Here is a 23,904-nt window from a genome sequence, read left to right as displayed (position 1 = left end):
TGCAAATTGTAAAATATCTTTATCACTGGGGATGAGAATCAAGAGAAGGTTCCAGATGAGAGCAGTTTCCAAATTGTGCGATCCATTGGAATCAGTTGCCTCAGAGCTTATCAATTCCTTTCATCAGTGTCAGCATGTTTTTCTCACTGTTGCACATTGCAAAACAATGGAACTCACGAGTCTGTGCTGCTGGAAAAATGTAGCAAGAACAAGTCATAGCAGAGAGGAAGAAAACCATGAAAAGTGTGGCTTTATGTCATCAAGAAACATGACAATATTGCTATAATGTCTGTAAAATGATCATTTGAAGTCAGGGTGAAAACACCAGTAATTTGATGAAACATCTTTCCACAAAACATGGGCTTAAATTCCAGGAATGCTTCCTAACCAAGCAGCAGGTTGGCCAAGGGTCACTATCCTGTTAACATTGACAGGGAACACCACCTAAAATAGGAGCTCCAATATGTTATTTCCATGGCTGAGTAAAGTTCAATCAATATTTGTAAATATGAGCTACTTTTTTCCAAAGCCAGAAACAAGAAAAGTCAGTCTCAGACTACAAAGGCAATGAGTGAGAGCTTGATTGTGTGGACCCACCAAATGTTTGTTTTCTTTTTTATATTCAAATGAGCTTTTTTTCTGTTGCAGTGTTCTCAGTGCTGAAACAGAAAATGTACCCATATAATGAGAACATTACCCCTGGCTGCTCTCAGTGTCATCTACAACATCTTTACCAATTCATCCAGACTTAATAATCGACCGCATCATAAGTTTTAGTTTTAGCACGCTAGTTTTTGGGTTTTGGTGAGAGTTGCTCATGTTTACTAATATTTCTGAGCTGTCTTAGACCACAGAAATAACATGGAGGAATTTTGAAAATGGGCGTAGTTCCCCTTAAATGACACACAGGCATAATCAGCAGATTTTTTCTTTGACTTAAAAAAAAATAAATGAAAACAAATGCTGTCCAAATATTTCCAAATATTTCATCTGTTCAGAGATTATAAAACAGCTGCACTGACACTGAAAACATGTGTAAGTCTACTTTTTTTTCCAACACAGAATATTGATCAGGAATCAATAAGTGGACTAATTAAGAATCAGTATGATAAGCAGAATTAATAATGGTCTTTGTGTCAACAAAATCCACAAAAAGATTTTTATTCGTATTCATAATAAGTTGACATTGAAATTGCTTGTTTTGTCAAAGCAACAGTGAGAAATGCAAAAATATTTAGCACAATAGAACAAAACACAAAAACAACAACAAATATTTACATTTGGGAAGATGGAACCAGTGAATTTTCTGACTACTTGTCCATATTATTGATAGTATTTGCTCAGTATTTGGAAGTTTATCATCTCAGTTTTACACCCAAAAATCCCATTTTGGATAAGTTCATGACCTAGGTGTCACATTTCTAGTATTACACCACAGTACATGTGATTTTGCTCATTGAGTTGTCTTCCTACGATGTCATTTTCACAATAACTGTGTTGACTTGGTAATTGTAACCCACCCACCACATTTGGAGCCTCTGATGTTGACATTCTGTGAGAGGAGATAAATGTAACCTCCACCTGCAGCTCCACTCAGATCCAGCCAGGCTTAACCAGACTTATGCATATTAATCTCAGGTCTACAGAGTTCCACATTTGGATCCGTGTGTCATGAGGCCTCAGCTTCACATGATTAGATTGTTCAGTTTATATAATTAGACGTGGCATTTGTATGAGCTCAAACTAAACAGGGCCAACAGCTGAAAATAATTTGGCGTATTCTGTTTCTTATCGCCAGTGATTTTAAACATTCTCTGATCACTTGACCTTGGAATAAACAAGCAAATGTTGGGATTCAATTAGGTACTTTTCATACCATGCAGACAACTGGCTTCAAAATGGTAAAGATCACTCTAATCCACGTTTTCAGTTAAAAATATTTACCGACATTGAGTCCCTTATTGGCAGTATTGTCCCTGGCTCCTCTTCCTCCTTTCTGTCTGGCAAGGTTAACTTACGTGGCGTGTGTGTGTGTGTGTGTGTGTGTGTGTGTGTGTGTGTGTGTGTGTGTGTGTGTGTGTGTGTGTGTGTGTGTGTGTGTGTGTGTGTGTGTGTGTGTGTGTGTGTGTGTGTGTGTGTGTCTTTGCGTCTTTGCCTGGGTGTGTGCTCGCACATGAGTGTATCACTGTGTTGATTTTCGTAGCAGCTGTTTGCTATTCCTCCCTCAGCTCTATATATTGACGTGACGGTGTAGGATGGTTCCTTTAAGGGGAGCCAAGGCTGACTTCTGCCCTCAAGGTCACTTCATCGCACCAGAATCAAAAGCCCTCAGTGATTGATGCACAGAGCTGCAAGTCTGAAAATCATAATTGATTCGTGTGTGTGTGTGTGTGTGTGTGTGTGTGTGTGAGTGTGTGTGTGTGTGTGTGTTGGGAAAACATGAGACAATAGATGGCAGTTGAGTCAATGCAGAAGCAGTAAAAGAACAGTTAGGACAATGAGAAGAAAGAGGGTCGAATACACTGAATGCATGTGAGCAGAGGGTCACACAGGTGAACTGAAGAGTGTATGACTTCCTGTTTTTGTCAGCACGCCACTGTAGAGGAGTACGCTTGGCCTGACACGTGCAGTACGCTTTACTGTCTGCAGAGACCCAAACGTACCAGGCTATGAGTGCGAGCCTTTCCAGTCAATAAGAGCTGTGGCCTGCAGTGAGGAGCAGAAAGGAATTCCTCTGAAATGTCTTTGGAAAGCTGTTGACCTCCAGTGATTTCCCATCAAAGGCCAGCACCTTGTTGTGTTTTCTCACTATGCAGTCGATTAGATGGCCGAACAAATGGACATATGGATTTTTTAAATGAGAGTCATATTTATTCAAGACAGAATGAGGTGACAGATTTATTATTATTATTATTATTATTATTAAGTTATGGTAGGAGTAGTGGTAATAAGATCAAATCTGTCATTTTACTGTGTGATAAGTGATATACATATTTAATACGTATAGTATATCCAGATAGAGAAAATTATATGGACATTTGTGGGGCTGGCCCTGAATACTCATATACAGTATTTGGAAATTGCTTTATTAGGTAGGTGTTCGGTTTTAAATTTGAGACCAGCGTTTATTTTTTATTTTATTTATTTATTTTTGAGAAATGAAACCAAAATAATTGTCCACACCATATTGATTGTCTTGTTTTCATTAGCCTGTTTCATATAGGTAATATCTTATGTAATTGGAGAGCAGCATGTTATGTATTGATTCATTCAGCCCCTTTCTATCTCTCTCTCCCTCTCTCTCTCTCTCTGTCTGTCTGTCATGAGCTCCGCTCAACACCAGGGACAGTTCATGATAGTTCAAACACACACACACACGCACACACACACACACACAAAACAACAGGGCTTACTGTCAGCACCACGCAGTTAACATTACCTAACAGCTATTAACGGGTTTAACGACAGTCGTGCCATTTTGGTTTTGGTGTGACTTTGTTGGGACTGTTAACAGCTCGATGTCAGATGTGAGCTGCTGTTGAGACACTGAACTGGCAGTTTGTTGGAAAGGAAAGCTTTGAATATTTGCTGTTGATCAATACCGAAGCTCTGGAGCTTCACTTAATGGTATTTTGTGCAGGCCTAGAAATTTCGCTGAGAAATTGATTATACATAAAATGCATGGTAGCGATATAGACAAACTCTCCACAATTCAAATATTCATTAGCTGATCAAAGAAAAATTCTCCAACTATTTTGGTGATTGATTCTAGATTTCTAACAAGGAAAAATGTCAGTTTTTTGCAGGTTCAAGCTCGGCAAACATGATGTTTCATGGCATCCCTCTGTTTCATAACAGTGTAAATTTATTTACCAGTTTGTCCAGTAAAAGGTCTAATCACAAACAATTTGACAACATCATATCTCCAACTCCAGGAACTTGCTCTTTTCACTGTTTAATGACATTTTATAGACAAAATAAATAGCTATTTGAGAAAAAATATCTAAATATTAAGTGATAATGAAAAACATAGTTTCAGCCCTTACTGTAATTTTTAAAACAAAAACACCTCTATTAATGTATAAAGATATAACTTTCACCACAGCTGTGGATTTAGCAAATGCTTCTATAATGTTTTTGACCTAAGCGTGGCTGATTTTTTTCAACCAGAGCAGTCAAAGAAGCTTCTATGACTTAATAATAGAGTTGCTGTATCACAGCACCACAACAACATTTCAGAAAAATATCTGTTACATTACAAAATACCAGAGCACGTTGAATTCCATTAAATGTCATCCACTTTTTTAGATTTTTTGCCAGTTCTAATCATAATTATTTTTGTTAGAGGACTCAGTCGGAGTGAGGACATCACCTGTCAAACCCAGAGTGTTTGTATCCATCAGCGCCGCAGAGACGGCAGTTAATGTACTGTAAACTGTAATAAAACTGCCATAAAACAGCTCACCAGCACTCCTCTCCTCCTTCATTCTAAGTCCTCGAAAGTGTCCCCAGTTAATAGGGTTGTGTTCGTTAACAAGCCTGTGAAGTCCTCGTCAGCAGCATTATCACAGAGACACACAGACACAGGCGGTTTTATCAGGCCTCTCTATGGCAGTGACAGCAGACAGCTCTGAAATTAGTCGCTCAGAGAGGAAGGCAAAGAGGCAAATAACATTATTACACATTGCCAGCTGTGTCTGAACACCAGGAATACCAATATAGTGGGTTGTTTTGCAGACACACGGTTACAAACACAGCGCAGAGTGTTACCTCCACAGTTTGCTCTGCCACAGACCTTCTGAGGTGTGAAGTGTGTGCAGGGTGCAGCGCTCCTCATTATTAACAGTAGTGTTGGCTTTGGCATCGGGAGAGGAGCGGGCAGCTTGGCTCAGCCAGCAGTCACAGCAATTTACAGGTCTGTCAGAGAGAAAGAGGTCGACCAGAGGAGAGAATTAAAGAGCATTTAGAGCTGTGAAATAGACTGCAGACTGGGAGAATGAGCCGCTGGTGGATGTATGATGCGTTCATGTTGACTTTACTGCAGGGTTTTTATTACGGGGATCTAAATGTGTTTGCTTTATTATGCAACACTTTGCAGGAAACCATGAGTCTGGGGTTGTGAGTTTGAGGTGATGTGTGTGTATTTGTCATGCTAAGTTGGAGATTTTTCCAAGGTTTAGTAGCGGAGCGCCTGGCAAATGCCTGATAGCATCAGGATTTGTGCTTAGTGCCATGATAATCTTGTTTTACGCTGTATTATTTTCTTACTCTGGCTTGCAAATGAAAGCTCTGATCTTTCACTGGAGTACTCATTGCTGTACATTTTGTGTAGATATATAAATCTTTTCCTATTTTTTAAATCTGCCTTTTCAAGCAACAATTCTACATTCCCGTGCAGGTTTTTTCAGTCGCACAGCAGCGTGTTCAGTGGACTCTCAGCACAGGTCACTGAGACAGGAAGTGTCAAGAGGCCAGGCTGTTGAACCTCCGTGCGGAAATTGAACAAACCGCAACAAAAGGATGAATAGATTCTTAATGACAGTGTTGTTGAAATCACCATGGTGTCAGACTGACCACAGGGTCACAGTGTCCTCCTCTCTTGTCTCCCCTCAGAAAGGACACAGAATTGAAGGAGGATTTATAGAGGGGAGGTGGCTGGAGATGCCACCACACTGTTAAAAACCATCCTCCACTGCAGTCTTGACCGAAACACGATTCCTCTGCTGACATGACCCTGTATCATGATGACTTATGCGTGACAGGAATGATACTGATTCCTCTCTCTTTCCTTTTTCTTGTCTGTGTTTCTGCAGAAGGTATCTGTAACATGACAATGGACTCCAACTCGATGACGATGCCCATGTCGGACCCCAACGCCTGGGCAACAGCCATGAACAACCTCGGGATGCCTCCCATCGGAATCACTGGACAGCAACTCATGCCAGGTACCACCCTGCCTAAAGTCACCACACGACACCCGAACACAACCACAGACGCCTTTTGGGGGGGTTCATAATCTCATACCTTCCTGGAATTTTATCGGGGTATACAGTATATAAAATGTATTTGTTATAATCAACTTTTCCTGTTTCTCTTTAAAAATAAAAGCCCTCTGTCAACAGATTCCCTTCAGCTGTTTGTGCCCTGGTTTTACCTACCGGGCACATGATGCGCACTACATGTAAAACATCCTTAATACAGCCTCTCTCGTATGAAGTTAATGGAAAGATGAGGTTATTTAAAATCACACTGTCAGGATATCTAAATTCCTTGGTATACCACAATACCATGATTCCCTGTCTGCAGGTCCTTAAAAAGTCTGAAAATGTCTTAAATCCAATATTATTATTATTAGGCCTTAAAAGTCATTAAGTAGTCTTACATTTGAATATTTGAGGTCTTAATTGCCACACACATTTTGTCTAATTAGATTTATCCATCTTGTTGTCAGTTGAGTTATGCTCTTTTGTGTCCAAATTTCTGATGTTGCAAATCTTGAAAACCTACCATTGAAGCCTTGTACTACTACGTGTTCCTACACTAAATCTACCTCTGCACAGGTCCACCCATACTTCACTGAAATGCTTGAAAAAGAGATGATTTGTCCAAAAATCTTCCTTAAATTCAGTTAAGATTCATCTTGAAAGGTGGTAAAAAGCATTAATGTAAGTGACACTATGACCATCAAAGATAATGTTTTATTGCACTGACCGTTTAGATACAGGCATCCTTACTCCATTTCCATCCAGATGTTGTGAGGCAAGAACTGTGAAAATGGGATCATCTTTCATGTTAGCAGGACCATTTTGATGGGTTTTTGCATATTTCCCAAGTATTTCGTTATTTATAGCCCATTATTAGGCATTTCTTCCTCTTCCTTGAAGCATCCTACACAGGCTTTCATATTTTCCCATTTGTTAGTGTATCTTTCTGACGTCCTTTCATCTAATTTTGCAGCAACAACATTTTATGTATTCACTTCAGAACTGCAGCTTTAGCTCATACTCCGCTCCGCTAATAATCTGCTTCATTTTGAGTGCAATATTTTTCTTCCCCCTCTGGCTATTTTTTCCTTTAAAACATAGGAAAGTGTCGAGATTATTAAACATAACGGATAGAAGACCTTAAGGAAATTCACTGTAGTAAATTAATGAAAAACCTCAGTTTTTAAGCTCAGATCTGTTTCCAAAGACTGGTTGTCTTTTTGATCTAAAATAGATCATTTTAAATCTGTCATTTACAGAATGAAAGGAGTTTTTTTTTTTTCTAAGTGGTAAGTTTGTTGATTAGCAGCATTGTCTTTGAATGCATTCGTGTTCGGGGGTGAAAAATATCTGCTGCTGTGTCTTTGAAGGATAAAGAAGTGGATTCTCATGTGTGGCTGCATTGGTCAGTTAAAAAAAGTATATTGGAATAAACAGGATGAGTCACCAAGTTTGGATTGCGATGCTGTAACACTGTAGTCTTAGGATGGCATGCACAGACAAGCAAGCTGCATCTGACTCAAAACAATATTGGTTGGGATCAGTAGAAAATGCAGAAGGTTTTATCATCCTTTAAAGCTGTGTGTTAAGTTATACAAGAGTGGTCACAGATTTCAATTTACAACAAATCACTGTTGCATATTCATGATCAGTGCCTCAAGCCCTTTTTAGGCTGAAATCAAGCAACACTGCAGCAACAAAGATCCATTATTACACTGGCTATGCTTTTTTACACAGAACCAAACACTGGCATAATGCCACCCCCATGTGTGACACAACATGTTACATGTGTTTTTTTATTATTATTTTGTCTGTTAACTGTTACATGTTTGTCTGTGTTTACCATGCTGCTGCCTGTCTTGGCCATTACACTCTTGTAAAGATTTTTTTTTTAATTTCAATGGTTAAACACATTTTAACGCTCCAGTGTGTAAGATTGAGGTGAGGACTGCATACTGCAACCAGCTGAAACCTCCACCTGGTTCTTTCCATGCCCATTGTTCAGAAGGTATTTATCAGGAGCTGAATTTTCTGCAGAGGTGTCCCTCTCCAACACAGACAGACCTGGTTATTAAAACTGGTAAAAATACTCAGTCTAGCAGTTTCACATTTAAAAATCAATGTTTTCCAACACTGCTTGTCACAGAGAAAATGCGAATGATGCTGCCTGGAGCCAGTGTTTGGTTTGTCCGTTCAGGCCTAGTGAAACAACATGGCAGTGCAAAATCTCTTTGGATGGGGGCCCGCTCCCTTTTTAGATATAAATAGCTCACTCTAAAATAATAACAGCTCACCTGAAAAGAATTCTTATTTTCTTATATTTCATTTCTGCCATTACGTCTGACTCATTACTACACACTGGACCTTTCCAATTAAAAAATACAAGCATCAGCATCTGTGTCTAGTGTGACATATAACATGTGTTGGGCAGTGCTTTCTAAACAATACAAATGGCATAACATGGCAAAAACAATCATTTACTGTCCCTGTTTTATGGCTGTTGCTCTCATCCTCTGCTCGGAAGGGGAGAAGCTCCTGGACCTCATTGTCTCCCCAATTTCTTGACATTTTCAGTTTCTTTTCTACTCCTTTGAGATAGCTGCTACTAGCCGCTCACAACATAACACTCACAGCTCACACTTTGTAAACAGATGGTAATTCAGCGCAGTTTCTAGTTCTGTTGCTGTTTTAAAGTAAGAACAACTTTTTCCCATTATTCTGTCTTCCTACCTTTAATAGAGAAAAGCGATGCGGAAAAACAGGGCAACATTCCCGACTTGAACAGGCAGTGAAAAAGGGGTTTCAAATCATAAGCTTTACTTGCCATCCAGCTGAAGTAAAAGTTCAGTATGAACCCTTAATCATTGCTCCCCAAATTGTGTTTAATAGATTTAATAGCAAAGACATAAGCACATATATATTTTCCTCATTTGTGCTCCTTAATCTATATCAGATAATGCACACAACAAGAGCTGAGCTCTGCACGCTACAATGCCAAAAGTGTATTATCATCGGCTTAGAGCATCTGTGAAACAGTTGGGAACCGTGTGTGTTTGTGGCGCTGAAAACAATGACATTTCCTTCGTTTGATTGTTTCTGCTGTGTTATTACAACCTCAAGGAGCATTTTGTAGGCACAAGGTTGAGCTACTGTACTCTGATCTGCCACTGTGATATTCAGCCTTAGCGATTGCTCTGCTATCTATAACATTAGGTTCAGCAGCACCCTCCCACTCTCCATCTCTGAAGAGTTATTCTGCCATGTCTTTTCTCTATCCTCAGTAGAAAGCCTTTCCCTAAAGCCTTTTATAAATCACTTCCCACTTCTTAGCTGAAATGCACTTTCATATTTGAAATATGCCAGGCTTGTGTGTATATGTGTGTGTAGATGCATGTGTGTATGCACTTGGAGACGAACAGTCTCCCAAATGCACTCCTCGAGAAATATTAAGGGAAGCACACACACACACACATACACACTCAGGCCTGGCATATTTCAAAAATGGTAAACAAAAGCCTTTCTGCTGAGGAGAGAGAAGACAAGTGGTAAAGGAACGTCTCATAAAGGGAAGCAGAGGAGCTGAACTGAATTTTAGAGGGAAAGACAGGACGCTGGACACACACATTTATACAAGATTGCGTGTTTGAAATGAAGTATGCCTCCTTTTGAACTTCATTTGCAGTACCTTTGCAGCAGACATTATAATCTACCACAGCAGGAAACGCACAGGTGTAACTAATAACGCTAACGATGGCTCTGTTCCATTTAAAGTGAGCCATTAAGCTGTGCAAATGATACAGCGTGCACAATGCCAGAGTCCTGAAACTGGCACACATAAATTGAATGCAGCAATTAGCGATTTTACTAGCTCCATCTGTGTATGGCAAGTCAAAATAACAGCTGTAAGAGGTCAGAAGTGTTCTTACATTTAATCAGAGCCCCTGCCAGTTTTGGCCTGCAGTCACACTTAAAACCAGGTGCATGCACTTGATGGTTTTGGACTGGAAGACTAAGTAGATAACTTGATCTCTGTGTGAAGGAACAGACCTTTTTCACAGCAGACATGTTGACTTGTCGCAACAGAGAAAGCACGGGTCAAACAGATTTGATATCAAGTCTCTTTGTAAACCAGTATGTTCACATGCAGTTTATTTACACATCATCAATTATATCTATGCTTTTTTTATTTTTGAGAACAGAGTGTGGCTCGAGATTTTTCAGCAGGAACCTCACCTGAGCCAGAGAAAGTAACCAAGTCTTACCCAAACCCAACATGCACTCTGTTTTCATGTCTGAACCCAACCTGAGATTATATAGCCTTTTATGGTTACACACACATCACATACACACATCACGCAGGATCATCTTCAGTGAAAAATGATGAGTTGTACCACTGGCATATGTCAAGTCTTTATCTCTATGAACTCCTCTTGAACTGTTAACTGAACTGTTTACATAATCCAGCCATCATAGTTTATTTGAAGTCATTGTGGAAGAAAGTGATATCATCCACAATGTATTGCTTCAGCGCTGACCTCTCCGTTTGATCGGCCTTCCAGCAACTCCAAAGTACAGTTTGCTGCTGCAGGCTGGAAAGGTCAGAATGCCCTGAGCAAGTACACAGAGGTTTTGGTGACATTAGGTGATGACATATTGTGTTTAACAACCTTCCTTGTTAGCTAGCTTATGTAAACTTAACATTTACCACCTGAAGTAGCCTTTGTGTTGGGCTCATATTGTGTCACAATAGGCCGAATCCAACCTGAACCACATACAACAACATACTTTGTGAATGTTTATCAGAACCTGAGCTGATCTGTCAGGTCTTGTTGGGCTCTATTCAGGTATCCACACTCTAGAAGAGATGGGCTAAATTTATTCAGTCATCCGACATCTCAAGACACTTTTATGACTGGAGATTTGGTCATGTGAACGTTAAAAATACTGTACATTGACAAATAGCACAATATACATAAAAGCTGGGTTTAATTACCTTGAATAACTGACTTTAGCTGATGTAAAGCATCCATGTCTGTTTTGTTTTATCTGGAAATAATGTTTTATTTGGAGCCAATTTGTGTTTATATAAATTTTTCAAAAATTATAAGATTGCAGTTGTTTTTCCAATTTGATCGTTGACCTCAACTTTACTTAGTTTGTAAAATAGTAGTTCTTGTCAAGTTGTTGTTTGGTGGAGCTATGCTGGAATTACACAAGCTCCTCTGATCCCATTTTAGGGTATTAATAAGAGAGTTAAAGGTGTAATTTTCCCTGTTCAAACAAGTGCAACAAACTAACAGAGTGAGCTAGATGTCAATCAAGCCTGTATACACTCACACAGTCCTGAGAAGGGCTCTAATCTGCCAACATAATTAAACTGTCCCTTGTGGGCTCACCATGGGTGTGCAGGGCCTCTAAGCCTCAACGAGGGTCAGACATCAGGTATCCGCTGCCGTTTCAGAGAGGTGGTGATGGAGAGGGAGGAGGCTCAGGCTAGGAGGACAGCTGTGTCTCCCCTCATGGATCTCCTGGAAAAACAGCTGGCATTCTCCAACCTTTTCCTTTCCTTCCTTCCTTTCTTGTCTCCTGTTCCCCCTACCTCCCCCTCCCTCACCCACCCAAATTACCCAACAACTCATTTATATCTCATTACAGCTGAGTCAGCCACTGTAACCCAGAGTCACTTCAGAGCACACGCTGTTCATCCGCTCTTCAAAACGCTGAGCTCCTTTACACACTTTGACTGCACTGAGTCACACTGACATGATCCTCTGGGCTCAAACAGCACGTACTGTAAATAGAAGGTGTAGCCAGGGTTCGCTACAGTTCACATTTGAACCGGTACAGATACCTGTAATTCAGTAGTGGTACCCAGCCGTACCTTTTTTTTATTCAGTTACCGTACTTTACTTTCTCTGTGATTAAAAAAAAAATGTAATTTTATAACATGCCTTATCACACATATATCTCATCTTCTGTCTTTGTGTCTTTGTGTCTTTGTGTGTGTGTGTGTGTGTGTGTGTGTGTGTGTGTGTGTGTGTGTGTGTGTGTGTGCATGTGTGTCTGCTCGTCCTGCAGTGAGACTCTTCTGTTGCCATAATGTTGGGTGTGTTCGTAAATCCAATCTGACGCTCTACATTAAAATTACTGCTGTTGTTTGAAGTAACAGAGTGTTCTGTTTCTACATTAATAAACAAACGGTGAAGTTCATCACACATTCACTCCACTTGACACTGTGTGGTGCACTGGATAACCAAACGCTATCTTCCAACAGCGCTCCGAATTTATAAATGCTCCATTTTCTGGCACACAGATTAGCTATTTCTAAAAGCATCCATTATATAGGAAAGAAAATTGATCCGAACCCGGAGAAGATGGAGCAACCACAGAGCTTCATAACTGGCTACCCAGTTTTGGGGTGCATTTGCTCCCTGTCTGGAGCTGAATCTGGCTGCGGTGCTCTGTTGTGGGCCTTGGAGCTCCATGGCTGGCTTCCAAGCATTAGGGTGCTTTATTGCACTTCCGCCTCTTGCCGAAACCTGGCGTTCTTACTCAAATGCGCTCGGTTACCGACATTTGGCACTGATTGATTTTTTTAGTTTTGTTAGGGGCTTTTTCCATTAATGAAAGGACAGCAAAAGATTGACAGGAAATGTGAGAGAGAGGGCGAACAACATGCAGCAAAGGACCACAGGCTAGAAATTGAACCCAGGCCTCTGCAAAGGCCTCAGCATGTGGGGCGCACACAAGTCAGCTAGAGGTCGCCCCTAGCACAGATTGATTTAACGTTGGGCGGCTCAGTGCTGCAGTGGTTAGCACTGTCACCGCAGAGTAAGAGGGTTCTGACTTTCGAACCCTCGGCCAGCTGTGGTTACTTCTGTGTGGAGTTTGCATGTTCTCCCTTGGTGTGAATGTGATTGTGAATGGTTGTCTGTCTCTATGTGTTGGCCTTGTGATAGTCTAGTGACTTTTCCATGTTGTACCGTGCCTCTCAGCCAATGACGGGCGGGATGGGGTCGAGCTCCTCGTGACCCTGAACAGGTTTATAAGCACTTACAGATAAAGAATGAATGACATCGTACTCAACAGTACTGATGAAATTCAGATGTAATATCCTGAAATGCACAGAGTTCACTACCCAACCCTAGGTGTAGCCAGTCCAACAATTGACAAGTCATTACATCATGTTTCAATAATTGTTAATAAATTCAAAAATTGTTTTTCTCTCCCAGATGGACAGCAACAAAATTACTTGGGATATGTAAATTTCACAACTGTGCTGCTGTTTTTATCATCTCTCCACACTCCAAAGGAATTTTACATATATTACTCACAGGCTTATATTTTCCACCCGTGCATTTGTCTCTTCACTCAAGCCAAAAGAACTTTACTTGTTGAACCCCAGGAGGAATATGTAAGTGGGAAGAGATCCACTTAAGCACTTTCCTCTTGCTTGTCTCTTTTTTTCTCAGTTTACAACAACAAATTAGGATAAAGAAGCTCAAGGTTAGCCACTTACAATGCCACAATATTTAATAAATTTAGCTGTTATACTTCTGTACTGGATTTACTTGTGCTATACATGGCATCTGCACAACTCTTTTTTTGACATCCCTGTGGGCACAAAGCTTCTAGGCTCACACTTTCACATGATGTCACACTGTTTTTTCTCTGTCACGCAGCAGCAGTTACCAGAGCACCTTGTGCCTTTGAAGAAATCCATGTGGATTAGTTATTGATTCTCCATCATGACTGAACATCATCTTTGTCTCCTTTTTGTTTCACCTTTAAACAACAGGGGAGACTTCACTGTCGCTCCCTTTGTCCCTTCTTTTTAATTGGATCTTTGCGATTGGTCACGTTTCCTGCATGTAGGTTTAAGTGGGTTTTTATGTGTCAGTTTCAGGCTCATTCATTAAAAGAGACTGCCTGAGCCGGAGTGCTTTCATTACGCATTAGAGTTTGCCTCCGTTTCATCCACTGTGAGCCTGGAATGTATTTCTTCACCACCGAGTCTTTCACTGCCTCCAGCCAAGTGGATTTATCCAGACAGACAGCTGGATAAACAGACCACTGTGGGCAGAGCCTCGAACAATCTGCAGCCTCACAAAACCCGCTGCACGTCTCCAATGATGACAGTTTTATTTCTATAGATGGACTGGGCAGAGGTTGTGTATGTTAGAAAGTTATTATTACATGTTTGTGTTAGGGAAGTGTTTGGATAGAGGGAGGAATTGGACTCAGGCCACACGCATGAGTCAAGTTTGTACAGAGGAGTTTTTGTTGTGTAGGTCCTACTGGTGTTCGACACCTGGAAGTTGCTGTCTTCTCTGATCTATGTTCTTTTTTTATTTATGTTTGTCCTTAAAGGTCCAGTGTGTAGGATTTAGGGGGCAGAAATAGAGTATAATAAAATGAGTGTGTTTCCTTTAGTGTATAATCAGCTGAAAATAAGAATCATCAGTCAGTCATCACTCAGAATTAATTTTTTATATCTACATGGGGAGCAGGTCCTGGTTTATGGAGATCGTCATGTTGCACAGCCATGTTTTTTGTCCAGTAGCCCAGATTGAACTAGAAATGTCCTTTTTTAATTTTGCATGAGCCACCATAGTAAGCAGCCTCTCTGTGTCCAAAAACCTTTTTTTCCTATCGGAAACCGATTTATTTAGTGGTTTTAGCAGTTTAAATCACCAAGTCTTTTTGTTCAGTGGAAGAAGAGATCTCTGTGAATAATTTGGCTACCAGTAAAAACTTTCTGAATGCCTGGATTTAAACTTATCACAGGAAGAAAAGTGAGCACACAGTAGCAAGTGGTGGGCTAGCATCCTGTCTCTGACATGCCAAACAGCATAGGAGAAACAGTTATTAATGATCCCATACGATACAACTTTGTTACACTTAAATTCATTTTGCGTCCTCAGACGGCTCCAGTCAAGAAGTTGATCCACAAATTAGACATACAAACACACAAACAGAACATAGCCATTAAAAGTAATGACGATGGAAAACATCAAATAACATCCTCACACTCAGATCTTAATGAGCAGCACGCTGATTTTGGTTTAGCAAAAGGATACATTGATGTATAAGCAAAATTTTCAGCCTGTTGCACTTAAATGGAGTGACTGAATCACCGGTTGGAGGGCAGAAGTTGGTATTCTACAAATAGAGCATGTGAGAGGTTAGTAGATGCTAATAGCAAGTCTGGGCATGGTCTTTTTGTGAGTTGCCTGAAAGGAGTGTGCCACAGGTTGGCTCATTATCTTCTTGCAAATTTGGAGTTGATTGTATGAATTTGTAATGTGAAACTTCTGTATTCAGTGTTTTTACCGGTTTAACTCATCTGATCCACTTGTTTTGGAGAGAAAGAGACCTCTAAGGATAATTGCTACAAACGTCTGTCTAATTTGCATGTATGACATCTGTTGCACGTCTGTCCTGGAAGAGTGATCCATCCTGTCTTGCTTTTACTGGGGTTTTTCCCCTCATGTTTTTCCAGTTAAAGGAATTTTTCCTCATCTGAATCTGAATCAAAGATCTCTGGATAAAGGGCGTTGCCTTTTGGACAGATTGTAAATCCCTCCGAGGCTAATTTGTGTTTTTGATTCGGACCCAGCCCAAGCAGTTCCCTCCCAAAAAAAAGAGGGAAGACAAAAGGAAGAGAGACAAGGGGAGAAGTCAAGTGGAGACCCCACCCTTCGGCAAACGGCAATAACTAGAAATCTGACGTTGTAAAAGCAGAAATCACAAAGCAGCCCCAATATTTACGTAGCAAGTTCAATATAATGAGCCAGAATAAAAAGTAAAATGTCTGCTCTTCACGTTGCACCAAGTCCGAGGTGCCGTGTAGGTGGGGTAGGGTTTAAGGATAAGGGTCAATGACAGGGCAGCTTGGATGATATGTGTGACAGTCAGTTTCCCTGTTGGGTAGCTGTAAGACAGTAGCTTGAAGGATGAAGACGGCCCAGCTCACCCAAACAGCTCAGAGAGGGAGAGCAACACTGAGCCCTGGGAGTAAATAAGAAGCAAACTTTGTGAGGACACAGCCGAATTCAAGCAATCTGTTTCAGGCGTGGCTGTTCCCTCATATCTCTGGAGGATCGGTGTCATGTATTGATTTCTGCCCTCATAATAGCTGCAGCTGCAGCAGGGATTCTGGTTTTTATGGTTATGATCATAACGTCCACTATCAATGTCAACTTTAATGACTGGTGCTATTCTGCAGACTGGGTTCCCCCTGTGGGAAGCATAGAAGGGCTGTTTACGTTTGTAAAACCCCAAAATGTAAATAGTAAGGTGTTCAAGCAGACCAGACACAGAGATTCTGTGGTTATGGAAACTAAAAAGTTACAATGGGTTTTCTTAAGTTATGGTGCACTCAGGTTTTAGAAACACCACAAGAATTTGGTTTGATTTTTTTTTTTTTTTTTTTTTGTGGCCAAATAGTGTTAAAGGGACAGTTCAACCCAAAATTAAAAATACAATTTTTTTTCCTGTAACCCCGTAGTGCTATTGTTTTGGTGTTTTGGTTGTTTTGGAGATATTAGCTGTTTTCTGTCTGCTTTCTCTGCAATATAATGGAACTAGATGTCACTAGGCTTGCGGTGCACAAAGCACCAAAAAATACATTTGAAAAACATAACAGCAATGTCTCTTTACAGAAATTATGACCCACTTACTCAAGATTATCCACAGACCTTATTGTTAGCAATTTCATGTAGAAACTATTTTTCTCTATACTGAACTACAATCGCCAACAGTTCTACCACGCCGAGGGAAGCGTATATCTACTCATGGACTGGAGGCTCGTGCTTGTAACAATGTGAGATGTAAACATTAATGGCGTCCTCCTCAACTGAGCTATGATCAGAATCCGGTTTTATTGCCTAGTACATATGCATACACAAGGAATTTGACTCTGTGTTTTGGTGCAGAACAATTAACATAAAGGAAGAATAAAAATATTGAAGAACACAAAATGTACAAAATGTGCAATGGAGGGATTGTACAGTTGTGCAGAAGTTGGAGTTGCAGTGCATCTACAGTCTAAACAAATAAATTAACCTATAGTGTTCAGTGTAACCAGAGAAAGTCCAGTTAGCTAACTCAGTGTTGCTAGTTGAGCTAGCAGTAGATGCAAGCGTCTGTCTGCTGAGTGATTCAGCTGACAGGTGTAATTTGGTTGAGAGAAAATAGTTTCTACATGAAACTGCTCACAACAAGGTCTGTGGATTATTTTGTGTAAATGGGTCCCAATTTCTGAAAAGATATTGCTTTCAGTGTTTCGATTTTTTTTTTAAATTAAAAAAAAAAGTGTGCTTTGTGCACCACAAGCCAAATGCTATCTAGTTCCATTATATTTGAAAGAAGTCAGGTATCTCGATGGACGATTTCTGCAAGGTAACCAGCACAGCAGTTAAGAGGACAATATGTATATTTAATTTTGGGTGAACTGTCTATTTAAACCCGGACTCTGGCTTGAAGTGGATCTAGTTTTTATTGCGTGAATGTCACCAATAGGAACATCACTGACCACATAAATCCCTTTGACTAATGTTTATCCAAACCATGAGGACAAGCAAAATCTTCAAATGCTCAAAATCTGTTTTATGTCATGAACATTACACGGATAAGTCATGTCTCATGGTTAGCACGCCCAAAACGTGGCGAGTAAAATCCCAGCTATAGTGTGAACTGTGAGAATGGAGCAGAAATGTGAACAGCTACAGCAAGAATCAACATCTGGTTTTTACATCTTCGACATCTGACAGAGATGGAGAGAGTATATCCTTTTTCCAGGAGTGTGCACCGAGTATTTCCCCAAACTTCATCATCACTGTTCTCTCTGGCACATCCAGACCGTAAGCAGAACCAGATGGAAAGCTATAGAGTTTCTCCTCTATATTTCTGTCAAAATACAGACCCCCCACGGTGGTTTTTATTATGAAACACTTGACAGTATGAATTGTATCACTGTTGTTGTAGATTTAGCCAGCTCCCCAGTTCATTTGGCTTTGATCAAAAAACTAAAGAAACCTTTATTGACCTCTGAACACTTGAAATGAAGCACTGGCTTCTTTTTTTTTTAAGGAATAGTTTGTAAGATTTAGGGGGATTTAGAGGCGTCTAGCGGTGAGGACTGCAGATTGCAAGCAGCTGAAACTTCTTTCAGTTTTCATGTCTTCAGTGTTCCTCATTCAAAAGTTTTTAGGTCTCCTCCTCTCCGAAACAAACACACCAGTTAATTCAAAGTGGTAAAAACATTGGATAAAGCAGTTTCACATGAAAAAAAACACAAGAAAAGAAGTTTTTCTGACACTCTTTTCGTGGAGGAGCTTCTAACAATGGTGGCGGACGTGAAATTGCAAATGGCCCTATCTAGAGTCGGGGCTTGGTTTGTCCATTTTGGGCTACTGTAGAAAAATGGTAGTGCAACATGGTGGACTCCAAAGACAAGGACCTGCTTCCTGCTTCCTATATAGATACAAACAGCTCTTTTTTAAGGTAACAAAAACCCAACAGTTCTCATTTTCAGGTGATTACACACGAAAGAAAACCATCTCTCTCAAGTACTGTACTTAAGTACAACTTTTACTGTATTTGAGTATTTTAATATTTCTATTACTCTATCCTTTGAATTAAAGGTTTTTGTGTACAAACCTTATGAAAATATACAAGTGCAGCTGAAACTATTAGTCGAATGATTAGAAAATTAATTGCTAACTATTTTGAGAACCATTTGAGCCTTTTTTTTTTCATGCAAATACATTTTATGGTTCCAGCTTCTTAAATATGAGGATTTGCTGCTTCTCTTTTGATAGTTTTTATTAATTGATTGGTTACATTGATTTTTGCATTGAATACTTTTACTTTTATTACTTAAATACATATTCCTGATTGTGCTGACATATTTGTACTTAAGTTACATTTTCACTGCAGGACTTTTACTAGTTACAAAGTATTTTTATGTTGTGGTATTAGTACTTCTACTCAATTAAACAATCTCAGTACTTTGTCCACCACTGGAGATTGTTTTATTTGAATGTTTTTTGGACACCTGAATTTGGTAAAGTGTCCAGTATTTCACAGAAAAATGAAAATTTGATAAAATATAATCTTTTTCATCTCTTTAATCCTGTGGCCATAAAATATGTACAATCCTAACTCCCAAGTTTGACTGCACAACATCCAGAGCCCTCAACACAAACTACGATTCAGTCAAACTTAGTGAAAAGCAGCAGTTACACTTTTTTTCTGTTGCCAGACTTTCTCTTATTTTGTTTGTCTGACCTTGAAATTTAAGTGTATTTTTTACCTAACCAATAACTGCACAGCCCCCGAATCCCTGCATAACATCAACTGCCTTTGTAATAAGCTTCTATAATAATAATAATAATTGATGTCTGTATTTGCGGGATGATGGGGCTTATTAGCCTTTTTTTTTCGTCTTCATTGTCAAATTTTGGGTCAAAAAGAACGTGAGGAGCTAACAAAAGATGCAGGGGGGGCCACACACAGGAAAACATTTAGTGTTTCACAAATATGCATTTGCAAGGTTATCAGAATTAATTTAGATGCACATTCTTATGCATGAACACACAAACACACACACACACACACAAACAGAAACACACACACAAACTGAAACACACACACAAACTAAAACACCCTGGAGAATAGATAAGCAGGCTCCAGGGACAGACGACTGTTCCCTGAATAAACAACCACTCCTTTGTCTGCTGCATCCCACTCGTCCTCATCCCTTTCCCCCACGGTTGCCACAAACCCCTCCACCACTGTACACAAACACACATACACACATGCACACACAAACCCACAGTGGAATATATGAAAACTTAGTGTCATGCTTCATAGCCAGCCATCCAAACAGCGCTCCTCATGTGAATTTAGGGCACGAGACGCCCCTCCCAGATATGAATCAGGGTCCTCTCATTTTCTCACATTAGCTCACCTGGATTAACATCAGGAAATACATTGGCTGACAGACATTCCTTCGCCGTAAGCGTTTTCCAATCCTTGGACTGAATGCCGTGTCCCTTTCTGCTGACTGCTCAGGAGCTGCACTGGTACAATGCCAGAGGTTTTTGGCTGCGTGTAGGCGGACAGAGTGGATATATAGTATGTCTAGGGGGGAAAGAAAAAATACAGCAGTAGTTATAGGGCTACAGAAATGGGACTTTCTGACAGTTCTTCCTATCCATGGCAGCTATATTAGATTGTAGGCTAGATACTGTTAAAGGCTAGATTTGTTATGGAGATGTGACTCTGAAGGTGTTGGTTAAAGAAGACAGATTTTGGGAGGCAACATAAGAAAGCAGATTCTGATTTAGATATAATGAAATAAGGAGATGAAATAAGTTTTATAAACAAAGATGAGTTTGTTTTATTCTGTCCTGCAGGCGAGAAATGTCCCTGTAAGAGAAATGAAGTTGGAAATGTTCATATAAAAATGCAAAGAGGGCGACTCTTGGCAGAGATTGAGAGAGGCAGATTTCAGCCACTGGTAGGGTTCCAGGTGGCGTGGCTAGCTCGCCTCATTAGAGAATATTATCCAGCATACCTCACAGCAACCGCCCATGTCCCCCACACACACACCCTCACCCAGCCGCCGCCGACTGCTAGAAGGGACGTTTACCCTGGAAATCAGAGAGGAGAAAGACAGGGAGGGGAGAGGAGGATGACATTAATAGCCAGGAGCTTCACACAATCAAATGTCAGGTTTTTTTTTTAAATGTCTCTCTGCACCTCCTGATTGATGGGCAGCTCCGAATGTAATTACTTTGAACAAACCTCCAGGAAATGAATTGTTTAACATCAGGCGGAAGGTAGAGGCGAGGAGAGTTTGTACAATAGTCTAACAGGGCCAACTTTCCCCTCGTTTTATTTCTCAGTTTGTCCTTTTCTTGCCTCCTCTCTCGCATCTTATCCTGCAATCCATAGCACTCTGAACTCAGAAAAAATAAGTCCTCTAACAGGGAAAAGTGCAGTGAAACAGTCATTCAAGTCAGTATTCAAAGTCTGAAACTCAAGAACCATCTAACTCGAGTTCACCGTCATAAACACACCTGACATCACAGCAACATGACAGCATGCACTTAGCTGAGCAGAGTGACCTTTTTTGGTAACCCTGTGATGTTTTATGTTGTGTTGGTGTTGTGAAATGTGCTCTAAAAATGTTGTAGCTGCCTTTTTGATTTTGATTCAGTTGATTTGTGCTTCATAGAAGTCTTAGTGAGCATGTGTATCTCTGTCTACGTGCACAGAATAACTTTACGCTGTTGGCTGTGGTGGTTCACGTTATTACACCCTGCACACACTTACACATTTTTGTTGAATGTCATTTTAAATAAGTACAAAAAGCAAGACAGTTGACTTATTTTGTCAGCAAACTCTTCATGTTCTTAATCGTGTGTGTGTGTGTGTGTGTGTGTGTGTGTGTGTGTGTCTGTAGGTGTGTGTGTGTGTGTGTGTGTCTCTTCTTTATCATTCTTTGCCCCCCTCTCTAAATTTGTACGTTTTAGCTGGTCTGTGAACACAGTGTAGCTGAAATACTTTATGATTTCTCTTTTTCCTCAACAGCAGTTTGGGGAGTTTGAGTCATGGAGTGAATAATTGATAAGTTGTTCTGGTCAGAGTTGATCAGATCGATCAATGGATGAGAGGAGCTGCTGCTGTGAAGCAAGTGAAAGCAAACTTTTAGACTCAGCACAATAGATGGTAAAGTTTCACTTTCACTGCACCTGGTGTTCTGCTGCTCCGTCAGTACACTCAGAGAGTGCGGTGCTATGCATAACTGAACGCTATATATGTTTTCCAATAGTGCCCCTAATGAAAGGTCCAGCTTCAAAAACAGAAAATCTATTTGTGGAGACAGATGTTTAAATCGCAGCAGGCTGCCAAAAATAAATGAATGTTTGGGAAACCCACATATGTTTCATTGATGATTGGCTCTTCAAAAGTTCATATGAATTTCAACTCGATTATTTGAATTGTGGATGTTCTCTTTCCTCACTTTTAGGAAAAAAAGTGGTTGGAGCATCATTTCTGTGTGCTCTACAGCCCTAAACCGAGATGGCGTACTGAGATTGATTTCCAGGTCACAGGCAGGAGGACGGAGAAAAGAGGAGATGAGGAGGCACAATAGAGAGAAATGAGAGGAGCCCTCTGTGTGCTTCTGTGCTTGTGCACTCATGCGTGTTGCTCTACAAGGAAGAGATGTTAGCAGGGAGATGTTTGTGAATTTTCAGTTTTCAAACATGAGTGAGAGTAGAGACCGAAGCTCATAGACGAGCGTGGTAGAAAGGATCAGACAGATGTGTGGCCATGTGTGGGTGGACCCAGCCCCAGGTTTCTTTTGTTGTTCTTCTTCAAGAGGACACTTGTGCTCTCCAAATCTCTCTGTGAAGTTTCTACTGAGTCAGAGAGACCTGCTCTCTATCATGCAATGCAAAGCAGATTGTTTTGTGGTACATGCTGTATGTCAGCCGAACTGTTTAATTTGCATCAAGTATTCCCTGAGAATACTGTTAATTTCAAAGAGAGAACTTTAATTTTCAAAATAAAATGCATTATTTTATATATAAAATGGAAAATTCGCTTTTCCCAATTAATGAAAGCTAGTCAAACATATGCGTTTGGGCTGCAACCAATGATAATTTGCATTTTCAATTAGTTTGTTGATTATTTTCTCAATTTTGAGTCATTGAAATGTCAGAAAATACAAAAAAAGGTCCATCACAGTTTGCCAGAGCTCAGGGTGATGTATTTACATTGTTTTGTTCACAACAGTTCAAAACCCCAAAATATTCAGTTTACTATTATAAAAGACAAAGAAAACTACCAAATATTCATAATCAAGAAGCTTAAATCACTTGATTTGCTTAAATTATGACTTCAACATTTAACTGATTCTGCATAATGTTGCTGATTAATTTCCCGTGGATCAATTAATAATCGCGCTCTTCTCTCATGTACTTATACTGCTGGAATCATCCGCGCCCATTTGCACAGTTGTCAAAGCCGATTCCCGTTATATTATCCATCCCAGGCTGGTCTCTAAATTACCATTCATCTAGTTTGCTGGTTGAAAAAATTCAACATAAGTAATGGTCTCATAGAACTGTTCTGTGTTCAATCATGTTCTCATTATTTAGTGTGTGCCACCCTTCAGTGTTTTAAATCACAGTTAAGTATCATTCCATTGTTAGTTTATAATACCTACTCCCAGGGTGCTTCGGTATTCAAGGCAGGATGTCTTCTCATTTGTGGAAACTAAATTAAAATCATTCTGAAGATATTTTTGGCGCACTATTGTTTGTGCCTGGATCCACGGCTCCCCTGGCTCAGACACACAGTGTGTATTTATATCTAACCTCACACTGTTTCTTAGCTGCACTAGATTACAGCCAGAGGTGGAGGAAGTACTCAGGTCAATTTACTCAAGTCCATGAAGCAATGCCACACCAAAAATCATACCCGTATCAAGCACGGGTCAGGACACATGTCTCAGTTTGCCAAGCGACTATAACCAGCACCACATTATAGCCTTCTTTACAGAAATCCCAAGTTTGAAGCTTATTGTATTATTGTATTGTTGTTTTTTAAATGTACTTGGCCTAAAATGTTGTCTTGTATGTAAAACTCTGGGTTGCTCTGAACTGAAATGATCAACTTCTTCATATTTACGGAAGAAAGGAAAGAAATCTGCAGGTGGTTATCAGTTGTTTCTTGTCACATGACGTGGTCACTTTGCTCTGTTCCAAAAGTTAACGCTTGGGAACACTTGCATCCCGCAGTAGCAAAGCTCTTGCTTTTCAGCACGCCTCCAGCGCATCTACATTGGAAACAATAGATCTGAGAGACCAAAAAACAGGGTATGTTGCTTTAGTAAAAGTAC

The 23,904-nt window shown here is 40.1% G+C and overlaps 1 protein-coding gene across 5 annotated transcripts in view; it reads left to right on the top strand.

Annotated features, from left to right (window-relative positions):
* enox2 (ecto-NOX disulfide-thiol exchanger 2) overlaps nucleotides 1-23,904 on the top strand; it is a 240,416-nt gene that overhangs the window by 146,392 nt on the left and 70,120 nt on the right. For all 5 annotated transcript variants that reach the window (XM_042492832.1, XM_042492831.1, XM_042492833.1 and 2 more), the window contains one exon: nucleotides 5,814-5,945. In XM_042492832.1, coding sequence (XP_042348766.1) covers nucleotides 5,814-5,945 — 132 coding nt within the window. The remainder of the gene's footprint in view (nucleotides 1-5,813; nucleotides 5,946-23,904) is intronic.

Source organism: Plectropomus leopardus, chromosome 9 (assembly GCF_008729295.1).
Source record: "Plectropomus leopardus isolate mb chromosome 9, YSFRI_Pleo_2.0, whole genome shotgun sequence".
NCBI classification, from domain to species: domain Eukaryota; kingdom Metazoa; phylum Chordata; class Actinopteri; order Perciformes; family Serranidae; genus Plectropomus; species Plectropomus leopardus.
This window is presented reverse-complemented; position numbering and strand designations above follow the sequence as displayed.